At 47.3% G+C, this 11638-nt stretch overlaps 1 protein-coding gene and 1 long non-coding RNA gene across 2 annotated transcripts in view; one reads left to right on the top strand and one right to left on the bottom strand.

The window, feature by feature from the left end:
- LOC108490749 overlaps positions 1-10743 on the top strand; it is a 17271-nt gene extending 6528 nt beyond the window's left edge. Inside the window, exons 2-3 of the long non-coding RNA XR_001872411.2 lie at positions 8712-8823; positions 9687-10743. This is a non-coding gene — a long non-coding RNA (uncharacterized LOC108490749). The remainder of the gene's footprint in view (positions 1-8711; positions 8824-9686) is intronic.
- Ppp1r3g (protein phosphatase 1 regulatory subunit 3G) lies at positions 3053-4830 on the bottom strand. Its single transcript, XM_008831659.3, has one exon. It carries the CDS (start codon positions 4795-4797, stop codon positions 3766-3768), a length of 1032 nt encoding a protein of 343 aa, XP_008829881.1. The 5' UTR covers positions 4798-4830; the 3' UTR covers positions 3053-3765.
- Positions 10744-11638: the final 895 nt, after the last annotated feature.

Here is an 11638-nt window from a genome sequence, read left to right on the forward strand (position 1 = left end):
GAAAATGGGTCTGGCGAGATGGCTCAGCAGTTAAGAGCACTGGCTTCTCTTTCAGAGGACCTGGGTTCAGTTCTCAGCACTGACCTCTGGGCATTGCATGACATGAGTGCACTTACATATATGCAGGCAATACACTCATAAAATAAAAATATTTTTAAAATATGCTGTATATAATTCTTAAAAATTCATGTCCTATCTGTTTTACTCTAGATTTAGTGAGTTGCCATTCTAAGAAGCACTAGATAAGAGATCTCTATTCTGGTCTGTAGATTGGGCTCCAAATATAATTATTTTACTTTGTGTTTAGTGGTGCTGGGGTTTGATCACATACTAAGGATGTGCTCTACCATTGAGCTACATTCTAAGCCCTCAATCTAGTTTAAAATAATTAAAAGTCAGCATTTTCAAACTGTTACATAATACACATGCTACCAATAGTTTTCAACTAAAACATCCTTATAAAAACATAAGAAACAGATAACATATAGTGTTACTATGCAATAACACTTTTAATAAATGGTAAACCAGATCTGAGACTGCCCATCAGTGGTCTTGATTGCTTTTGTATTTAGTAATAGGAAAACATTATGTCATTCTAATAATGGTTATTTTTATTGCTATAAAATTGGATGAGTGTATGAAAGTATTAAGTATTCATTACTTCATTGGTGTGCCCATTAAACTTTTTAAACATTTATTTATTGTGTGTATGTGTAAATCAGAGAGTAATTTGTGGGAGGTGGTTCTCTCCTTCCATCATGTAAGTTCTAAGGATTGAACTCAGGTCATCAGGCTCCAAAATTAACACTTTTACCCTCTGAGCCATCTCACTGAGTCTGCTTTACTACAGCTATAAACTGCAGTTCATTTCTTCCTAATGGTTTCTTATCAATAAATTACTAAAATTTCCCTGTCATCAGTCAGCCTTGGAAAACCCTGAAATAGTCAAAATAGAGTCTCCAAAAGTTTAAACTGTCTGGGCATGGTGGTACACACCTGTGATCCCAGAGGGTGAGCGGTGGGGGATGGAGGATCAGGAGTTAAAGGTCATCCCTGATTATATAGTGAGTTTGAGGCCAACCTGCACTACATGGAACCCTGTCCCATATTAAATAAGTACTGAAGATACTCAATTTAAAGACCAAGAAAGCTGGGACTATAGCTCAGTGATAAAGAATATGGCAGATTCTATAGTTTGATGCTAATTCAGCTGTGGTCTGTATTTTAGTTATATTGATTTTACTATTTCTACATTTAATAAATTTTTAAATTTTATGTATATGAGTGTTTTGCCTGCACATACATAAATACATCTGTGTCATGCAGTGCCTGTGAAGGCCACAAGAAGGTGGCGTTGGAGCCACTGGAACTGGAGTGAAGGACGTTGTGATCCACCATGTAGGTACTGGGAACCAAACCCACGTCCTCTGCAATAGCAGTCAGTGTTCTTAACCACTGAGCCATCTCTCCAGACCCTGATTTTTTTTCTTTAGGTGAAATAAATCAGCAGATGTGCTTCCCTCTCTATACCAGTAATATTAATAATTCTTACATATCTTAATTATTCTAACCAGGATTACTGGAAGTGATGGAAACAGTTTTGTCTTTGGCCAAAAGATGCTTATATCACATGGCAACATTCGCTAAAAGGTTAACTGCCTTGTTAATTATAATTCTCAGCATATAATTTTAAAAATTACCAAGGGGTTGACATGCTTTCTAGGAAGGGTCAGAGAGTAAATGTTTTTACCCTTTGCATATGGTCTCCACTGCATCCCAACCCTGCCTTGGGTGCATAAGTGCATCCTTGGAGCGTAAAAGTGAGAGTGTATGGCTTGATGGATCCTCAAGTTTGAATTCCATGTAATTCTTTGTTGTTATTAGGTTGGCTTTGTCTTGGTTTTTTGAGTCCAGATCTCATTTTGCTGGCCTCAAACAAACTCTGATCCTCCAAGGTTCTGGGATTACAGGGATGAACCACCATACTCAGCCTTGTTTTGTGTTTGGGTCAGTCTTGCTAGGTAGCTCAGGCTGGCCTCTAACTCATGACAATCCTATCTTAGCTTCCTGAATGCTGGGATTGCAGGTGTGTGCTATTATATCTGGCTTAAATATAATTCTTACATGTCACAGAATTTAAATCTTTTAATAAACTAAATAGGTAAAATCATTTCTAGGTCTCTGGTTCTACAAAAACAGACTTCGGGCCAAGTTTGGCTTGTGAGCTATCGTATGTTGATCAATCTATAGAAAAACCATGAAAATGTCTCTCTTTAAAGTCCACCATCCCCAAACTAATGAATTATGCTAGCCTTACGCTTGAAAACAGGGTGCCTTTAATAATAATAAATAGCCAGGTGTGGTGGCACACACCTGTAGTCCCAGCACTTGGGAGGCAGAGGCAGGCTTATCTCTGTGAGTTCAAGGCCAGTCTGGTCTACATAGTGAGTTCCAGGGCAGCTGGGGCAACAGGGAGATGCTGTTTTTGTTTGTTTTTTGGTTTGTTTGTTTTTTTTAAAGATCCAAACAATAATAATAATAAATTTTTTTAAAGTTACCCAGGAAGGGATAGCCAAGGTGTGAAAGAACTAAGTCTTTGCCCAGGATGCCCTCCAGCTGGCTCAGGCCTGACTACATCATGTTGGCAGTGGAGATGTGAGCAAAGGTGGACTTTACCCTGTGCCCAGGGTCCTGCCTACAGAGTGCCTCTCTGGTTCTTAGCAACACTTGCTAAAGCACTCCTCTCCTTGTTTCTCTGAGGGGAAGAAAAAGCCAAGCCATCTTTCTATCCCCCATGCCCTGCACTTGGAGTACAGCCTGCAAGAGCCCAGTTTCTCTGACTGCTAATGGCCTAGAGAGTGGGGCTGCTATTATGTGCTCTGTCTACACAAAAGGGATGGGGACACGTGTCATGGGCTCTTGCAGGTCACAACCAAGGCCTCTGGCATTTTAATTCATTTGACATTTTGTTATTGCAAGGGACAGCTCATTTCTTCCCAATATGAGGGATCTGGGCCCTTCCACAACAAGAGAAGCAGGGCAGGAAGGAAACTTGTGAACACTGTTGTTTTATACTTGTTACAGTGTTGTGTCAGCCAAGGCCCCCCGCAAATTCTCAGAAGGTAAAACATACCATACAGTGGAAGTGTGCATGCGGCCTTTACTTTTTAAAAGTAAAAGGGCATTTGTACCCAATCACAGAAGTAAACATGAAGCCCGGCAGACATTTCTAGATCCCAGTTGAAAGGACAAGCTGCCCAGCCCCCACCTGGTTTTCTCTGAGAAACGGGCATGGATGTGAAGGTTCCATGTGAATTGGGGGTGGGCAGTGATGAAGGGGGAGCACCTTGTACTTTCCCTACAGGTTTTCATCAAGGTAAAAACCACCACGTCTCGAGTTAGAAACAAACCCCCGAGGTCACAGATCCGGGCTCAGGGTTCGAGAGCCTTTTTCTTGGAGAGCGGCCGCTTGGGGACCCTGAGGGGTTTCTTCATTCTGATGCCGGCAGGGAACTCTAGAAGCCAAGTAGAAAAGTCGGTGGAAGTGATGAGAAGCCTTAGTCGAGGGGAGTTCAGAACATTGCCCAGACCCACTGTGCTTGCTGCTGTGTGGGCACAGCTTCATGATTCAATGCTTCGCTCCTTTCCTTCCTTTCATGCTCACCTTAATACTAGATATACCACTTTGCTAAGGGTCCCGGGCGTCCTGGCTGGAGCTGGGCGTTTTGATTAGCCTCTCTTCACCGTCTCCGGAAGCGCCCAGACTCAGAGGCGGTCAGTGGAGCGCGCATAGCGCAGTGTGTAGTTGGCTCCATTGTTGTTGTCCCAATATTCGCCCAGCTCGCAGCGGTAGCAGACTGCAAAGTTGATAGCGACATGCCACGCGTCAGCGTCCTCCCCTTCTTTGGGTTGCAGGCCTGGAGGCAGGCACAGCGAGAAATGGAAACGCTCGGTGCCTGGCTCCTCCTCAGCATCCCCTGACCCTGGTCCAGAGTTCCCCGACAGAACAGACGGCTGGAGCTCAGATGGCTCAGGCTGCAGCTCCGCCGGCACGTCCAGAAAGGTGCGCCACTCGGTGAAGGTGTAACGCACCGCCACTGCCCTGAATCCGGGGCAGCTGAGCACTCGACCCGAGCCAGTCACCTGGGAGCCCGGCGGCTGGGAGCATCGCACGTGCTCCAGGCACACGCGCTGACGCCGCAGGCGCTCGGATGCTGCCCTGGGCCCCGGGAGCTGGAAGAGGGGTCGGAGGCGGACGGGTGGCACCCAGAGGGGCGCCGGTACCTTTGCCGCCGCCAACAGACCCCCGAGCTGCTCCAGGTCCTCGGCGCGCATCGGAAAGCTGCGGAGACGGGACAGCACGGCGGGTGGCACCTGCGGCTCCTCCGCCTCGCTGAAGTGCTTTACACTGGCCAGGCTCAGTCCCAGCGAGTCGGCGAACTGCACACGCTTCTTGCACTTGGCACAGCACTCCCCGGCCGGCTTGCCGCCCTCGGTGCCCGGTTGCACCGCCTGCTGCCGCTGCTGCAAGAGCTTGGCCGCCTGCAGGATCGGGTCGGCTGGCAGGGAGAAGGAGCGCGCACGGGGGCGGCGGCATTCCGGCAGCTCCTCCTGCTCCTGGAGAGCCGCCTCTTCCTGCGGTGACAGGGGCCGGTCCCGGAGCTGAGACTCAGGGCTCCGGGCCTCCGAGGTGCTACCCTCCACGCAGAGGACCTCTGGGACCGACAGCGCGGGTTCTCCCGGGGGCACAGATCTGGGCGCCTCGGAACTTTGCAGCTGCTCCCCCGGGGGTTCCATGACACCATCCGGTCCCAGGACGCGCCTTGCGGCTTAGGACTCAGCTAGAAACTTACTCTGCTCACGCAGCAGAAGACGTGCACAGCGGCTGCGCTCGCCCACCTCAGCCGCGTCTGCCCAGGCTGGAGGGCAGAGCGCAGGTCCAGCCTGGAGCCTCCAGCTTTTAGCTGCGGCTGCCGGGGCGGAGGGGGAGGAGGATGCGGGCCCTGTCTTGGGCCCCGCTCCCGAGGGGAGGGCCAGGGGCGGGGAGGCGCAGCGCCACCACACCTGGGAGCGAGTTCCGAGGGCTCAGGTGGAAAGTGAGACTTTTTGAAGGTTGCAGGCTAGTTGATAGCCCCGATCATCCTCCCAGCAGTGTCGCGTCCGTCCCACCTCCGGGGCAGCTCGGATGGAGGGCTGGCGCTCAACTTTCAGAGCCCAGAGCGGGGACAAAGTTTTCCAGCCCAAGAAGTTGGCCCGCCGAGTCTGTGGTCGTCCCGCGGCGACGTTGCTGCTGTCAACGGCTTAGGGAGTCCGCGCTGCAAGCGTGCCTTTTAGAGCTAAACCCCGAGGCTAGCGAACCCGAAGGCATGCTGTGCATCCCCTCCTTTAAATCCTGCCTCCCCCAACCTCAGGCGTGCCTGGCTCCGATCCACAAGCAGGCCACTCTTCGCTCCCGAAAGTCAGGAGACCCAGGCTGCAGGCCCCACCTACCTGCCCAGGGACCTTGCTGGTGGGCTTGGGGCCGGCACAGGGTGGGAACCCCCGGGGCAAACACTGGCCAGACCCGAGCCGCTGGAAGCCATTCGCGCCTGGTCCCTGAGCACGTCCCGCCCCTCCCCTGGTCCCGCCTGCAGATCTGGGTAGGGAAGGAGACCGGCCCTGTGCTTTGGCACTTCCCTCCGAGGCCGGATCCTCCGCCAAAACCCGTAGCGCCTTCTCGCTGGTCAAGAGTGGGGACCTGACTGAACCAGGACTGCAGGTCGCGGCCGGAGGACCCCAGACCCCTACAGTACAGCTCTAACTTTGCAGCTACCAAAGCCCAGTCAGGCTGGACGAGCAGTGGAGAAGCGCCCAACTCTAGGCACTGGAGACTTCCGAAACTGGTGTGTTTTGTTTTTGCTTTAAGGCCAACTCTGCCTTGATCAAACATCAGTGCACATCAAAATCACCTGTGGAAACAGAGCGCAGCCTTCCACCTCATCCTCTGATTCAGGAGTTCCCAGCTAGGGCCCGAGAGGATTTCTAATAGGGAGAGGCTGGTGCTGGGTTCTGGGGACCATAATTTAGTAACAGCCAATTAACTCTTAGGGATGTGTGTGCCTATACCGTTACTTATATAAAAAGTTGGGGGTTCTAGAAACATTGATCTAGTTATTAAGAAATAAAAATTAAAGCTAGCTTACCTAAGCTTTTTAACTGAGTCTTAATTACTAAGCATGGTTTGGCAGTATTTAAAGTCCACCAGAGTTTAAGCATGTTGGGGAGAACCGGTCAAAGAAATGGTAAGGGGCGGGCCTGAAGATTTGGCTCAGCAGTTAAGAGCACTGGCTGCTCTTGCAAAGGACCTGCATTCAGTCTCCAGCACTCACAATGGTGGCTAACAACCATCAGTAACTCCAGTTCCAGGGAAGCCATCACCCTCTTCTGACCTCTACAATCATTGTACACACATGGTGCACTTACATACATGCAGACTAAACACACACATAAAGTAATTTTTACCACTGCAGAAGAGGGGGCAGAAAGATTGCAAGAGCCAGGGAGGAGGTGCATGAGCATACCAAAATATTCCTGGGACCCTGCTCATATAAACCTAGCATGCACAAGACCCGTGCAGACAGGCAGACAAAAACCCAGCACAGAACTGTGGAAATGAACAGTAGGCCCTAATCTTAGTCGAAGATTTACTGGTAGCTGATTACTGCTAGGTGAGGAAGAGATGATTTTCTTAAAGGGAGAGACTCTAGATAGGCTGACTAGATCCCAGTGGATGAACGTGCACTGAGGGAGATCTGGGGACTGTAACTTTACATGATAGACCTTAACACAAATGACAGAATGTATGAACTCCAGGGGGGGGGGCTATGGGAGGTGCCAAAGGGGAAGGCAGTATAAAGATGATTTTTCTGTATGAAATACTCAAAAATTCAATAAATTAAAATAATTTTTTAAATGGTGTGAACAAGGATCATATTAACAGCTAGTGTTTACTAAGTACCTACTAGCTGTCCACCCCTCCCCAGTGCTGAGGGTTCATCATGTGTGATCTTATTTGCAGTAAAACACTATGAAATATGAATTTTATTATTTTCACTCTGCATACAACACATGAGAGCTGGAAAGGTCTGCCCTGGCCCAGCAGCTGATGTGACCCAGGCAGTTGGGAGATTTCTTCTATTTCCCACACACCTGAGCTGGGGAGGTGGATGGAGGAAGGGGCCTTGCTGGTCCCTTTGCTGGGATCTTCTTCTGATCAATAAGTGTCCAGTGTAGAGCTCCATAACTTAGCACTGGAGCTCACAAGAAGCCCGGATCTACCTGGTGTTTTCCCTCAGAGCAACTTTTAGATTTGGAAAAGAGGACATTGTTTTTACCTGTAACATTAATATATTATGATACAGCATTAAGTAGTTTAAAGGTAAGGTAGGTCTTTCTTAGAGATTTTGAGGCTGGGGTGACCTGTTGAGTCCCCTCATTGGGACAGATTGAGCTGGGTTCTTGGGTTCTTTCTGACATTAAACAGTGCCTTGTCCAATATCAATTCTTTATTCTCCAAGTGAGTGTTCAACAATTCAATTTTGACACTTCTTACCTAGAGCAGGTGTCAGATTCTACAAGTTAAAGGTTCAAGTCCACAAGACAACCTCCTCTCCATATGCCAAATGTAGACATATAAATAAGGTTCTCAGACTATCACCATTTTGACTTGGCCAAATGAAAATGCAGAGGTTCCCAGGATGCCTCCTGGAGGGAGGTTGGTCACTCACTAAGACAACTTATAGAACTCAGGAAAACCAAACTGCTTGGTTTTATTATATGGGATAATTTATTATATGGGATACGACTAGAAGAGCCAAGTAAGAGACAAAAAGCGAAGTCCATGTGTGCGTGAAGCTTCCACAGAAGCCACCGCCCTCCTAGCGCCTCCATCTCATCAACCTGAAGCTCCACAGACCTTGTTCTAGAATGTAGGTGCTCAGGCTGCAGCCCCACTCCTCTTCCTTGAGGTCAGGCTGTGGCACTAAAGTTCCAGTCTTCCAATCACTAGTTCTTTCTGGTAACCAGATCCTCTGGGTGTCTAGTGGACCCAGTTTAAGTCATCTCATTAGCATAAACTCAGGTGTGACCAAAAGAGACTTTATAAACAACAGATTTGGTTAGAACAAAATAGCAGCAGCCACATGAGTAATTACTAATTCCCTCTCAGAGATTCCAAGAGTTTTGGGAGGTCTGTGCCAGCAACTAGGAACAAAGACCAAATGTACCTGTTACAGAACCAGGACCATTCTCCCCTCTATGCACTATGTCATTGCTGAGGTTATAAGTTTTCAAAGGAGAGTTTACTCATAGGCTGGCTAGGTCCCAAATCCACCTCCCAGAGGAGAGGGTGGATGGGTGCTTATGGGATAAGGCAGAGTGATTTAAGAGGTTTGGAAAAGTAACTAGAGGGAAAGCAGTGCACAGCTGGTCCTCATGAGACACATGTTCAGAAGAGACATCAGCATGATCCCAGGGCAGAGATTTTGGCCCACTGGTAGATGGCCCATCAGACAAACCCAAGTAAAAACTTAATGGTTTTAATAAAAGTGGACTTCAAGACCCTGAAAGGTACATAGAGCAACTGTTATTTTCATGACCCATACTTCAGAGGTGTTGTCTAGAGCAAAGCTAGTGGAAGATTAATATGCTGCTCCAAAATTTGTGCTTTTCAGATGAGCCTGCGGAGGGACGGAGATGAGCAGGAAGCAGAAAAGGGCCATTCCCTGGAAACCAAGGAAAGACTTTAAAAGCAGAAGCCTTGAGCACCTCACCCGGGGCTCACAGGTAATTGGGGATTTTCTGCCTCACCTCCCTAAAGATGCAGGAGCCATGGCTGGTCTCTGGTTTCCACCTCACATCTCTCTTCTGGCAGGGCTGGTGGAACACAGGGACATCTCCCTGAAGTCCTCCTCTCTGAGACAGGGCCAGGTAATCTCTGCTCCAAAGATCTGGTTCCCTGAAGTTGAACAGATGGTCTCTGACTTAGAGAGGATTCAGCTAATAATTTTGCTACTTCATGATTGTGTGGAAGTGTTGTACAGTCAGTAGAAACTGCAGTTCAGATTTTGAATTTCGGTATACCTGAAGACTACGGGGGAAACAACAGATGCCCTAAGGCAGACCCTGTTGCTGAGCTGGTGTGCAGTGGATCAAGTACACTCAACGTAGTTTCCACTTACAATATTCTCAGCATATGGTGGGCTTATTGGGACCTAACACCATTGTAAATCAAGCTAAAGGGCACAAACTGCACAATAGCTTTTTGAAATTTAGACATGTAGTCTACAGAAATGTGTTTGGGTCAACTCTAAGCACATGTCTCAGCTGCTAAAATATTGCTCTGGGCTCCTGAAGATTCCTAGTCCTTTTCTTTCTAAGGGGAAAGTGGCTTGCTACGTAGTACAGCTGGCCTTGAACTTGTGATCTTACTGCCTCTACCTCCTGAGTGCTACAATTACAAATGCATATATCACTACACCAGCATCAGAGGTTCAGAGCTTTGCAGCTCGTTTTGGTTGCCTATTGTTGAATAACGGGTCATCCCAAACATAGCTGCTTCTTAAAATCCTGCAGCATTTGTGTTCTTCATGAATCTGGAAGTTAAGCATGACTCCACTGGGCTCAGCTTTTCTCTTTCCTGTTTGCAGAAGCCAAAAGGCTGGAGCTGAGATCATCTGCTCGCTAAGTCTGGGGCTTGGCCTAAGAAGTCTCAAATGATGCAAAGGAAATCACTGCAAACAAAAGTTCCCCTTTGCATTAAAAACAAAAATGATGCTGGACCCTTCCCATGTCACATAGCAAGGCAATGTTACAGTCCCATTCTGTGATCCGAAGCAGCACTGGTATTCTCAAACCAAATCACCAAATGCTTCAGTGGTCACAGGCCACTCTTGTGCACCCTGGGACAGTTCAGCTGTTCACCTGGTTACACTGCCCCACAGCAAAAGTTCTGAGTGAGTAAACCAAAAATCTGGACTAACTAGGTCAAGTGACACCCCAGGCCTTACAGCTGCCAAAGCCGGACCGTGGGCCTATCTGTCAGAGATTTCGCAACCTGTTCTCCTTTTCTAAATGGACAGGGCGCATGGAGGACGAAATCATGCAAACAGAGCCCAGTGTGAGCAATGGTAAAGCCTTGAAACAACACTGATCTGGAGAACTGCAACCTTCCCTCTGACCTTGTTCTCACGCAGCACTGTTTTTTCATTTTATGTGACAATAAGGTAGATAAAGAATTCCACCTAAATAGTCAAGACAGTGTAGACTTGGTTATCATATTCATTGTCGGTTTTTGTTAAAATGATACCTGGGGGCAGGAGAGACAGCTCAGTAGATAAATCACTTGTGATGCAAGCATGAAAACTAGAGTTCAGATCCCCAGGCCCCACATAAAAGACTGGCTGCTGCTGTAATCCCAGCACTCAGGAGGCAGGGACAAAGGATCCCCAGAAGCTGGCAACTGCACGAGCTGGAATTTGTCTGGGAACACTGGGTTCAGCGAGAGACCTGCTCAATATGTGTGGTGGACAGCAATTGAGGAAAACACCTAATGTCAACTTCAGGCCTCTACATGCATGAATGCAAAGGTGAGCACGCGTGCACGCGCGCACACACACACACACACCACAGCGCAGAAGCTCTAGGTCCATCCGCTTCTCTAGTCCTTCATTTCTTATATATAAAGACCTCTGAGTACACATAAAAATACTGGCATTAAATAAAGATTATATGCTGCTCTCCTGTTAATCTGTCTTTTGTAAGTTAAATTCTCAGGCCCAGTCATATCCCAAGACAGTAAAGTCTTATTTTTTTTTTTGTCCTACTTAACACAATGTTTTTAATATTTGAATTTTTAGTATTTTTAAAAAGCAGAAGCATTTTAGAAATAATTTATGTAGCTTTTCTTTAAGTTTTTGAAACAGACTAGCTTGCCTAAGTTAAAATCACAGTGATTTTTCAGATGCTTAAATGAAGCAATGGAAACTTCTAGAAAAAAATCTTTATAACCTGAGGAGTTCAAATTCTACAATTCTTTAGACCCTGATTATCAATCCACTGAAATAAGACAAGAGAATAAACCTGCAATGACCCTTCTTGCTTGGATAATTTTTCTGTCACATGCCCACCTTATGATAGAACTGAGGGACCAATTAAGACTTCAGAAAATAAAGCCAAGAAAGATTCAAATGAGCTGTCTAACCAAAGACATTCAAGCCAACCCCAAAGAGCTAGGATTTGAATGGTGTCTAGTACAGCTAACACCCACTGGTCACCATGCACATGCATTAAATACCTCCCCGTCTCTGAGTACATGTATGTGCAGGTATGTTTGCAGATATGTACACTTGCATGTGGAGGCCCAAGGTTGACATTGAATGTCTTCCTTGATTGCTCTCCACTTTGTATATTGAAGCAGCATCTCTTATTGAACCCAAAGCTCCCCAATTCAGCTAGTCTACCTAGCCATCTTACTCTGGGAATCCCATCTCCACCGCCTGTGTGCTGGGATTACAGGCAGGCTGTTATGCCCAACTGGCTTTTATGTGAGTGCTGGGGATCTGAACTCTTGTGCTTGCCTGGCAAGTGCTTTACCCACTGA

This window comes from Nannospalax galili, unplaced genomic scaffold, assembly GCF_000622305.1.
Source record: "Nannospalax galili isolate Female #2095 unplaced genomic scaffold, S.galili_v1.0 scaffold72, whole genome shotgun sequence".
Classification (NCBI taxonomy): domain Eukaryota; kingdom Metazoa; phylum Chordata; class Mammalia; order Rodentia; family Spalacidae; genus Nannospalax; species Nannospalax galili.

Excerpts from the sequence above, each read along its gene's own strand:
- Ppp1r3g (XM_008831659.3), bottom strand. The coding sequence starts at position 4,797 with ATGGAACCCCCGGGGGAGCAGCTGCAAAGTTCCGAGGCGCCCAGATCT.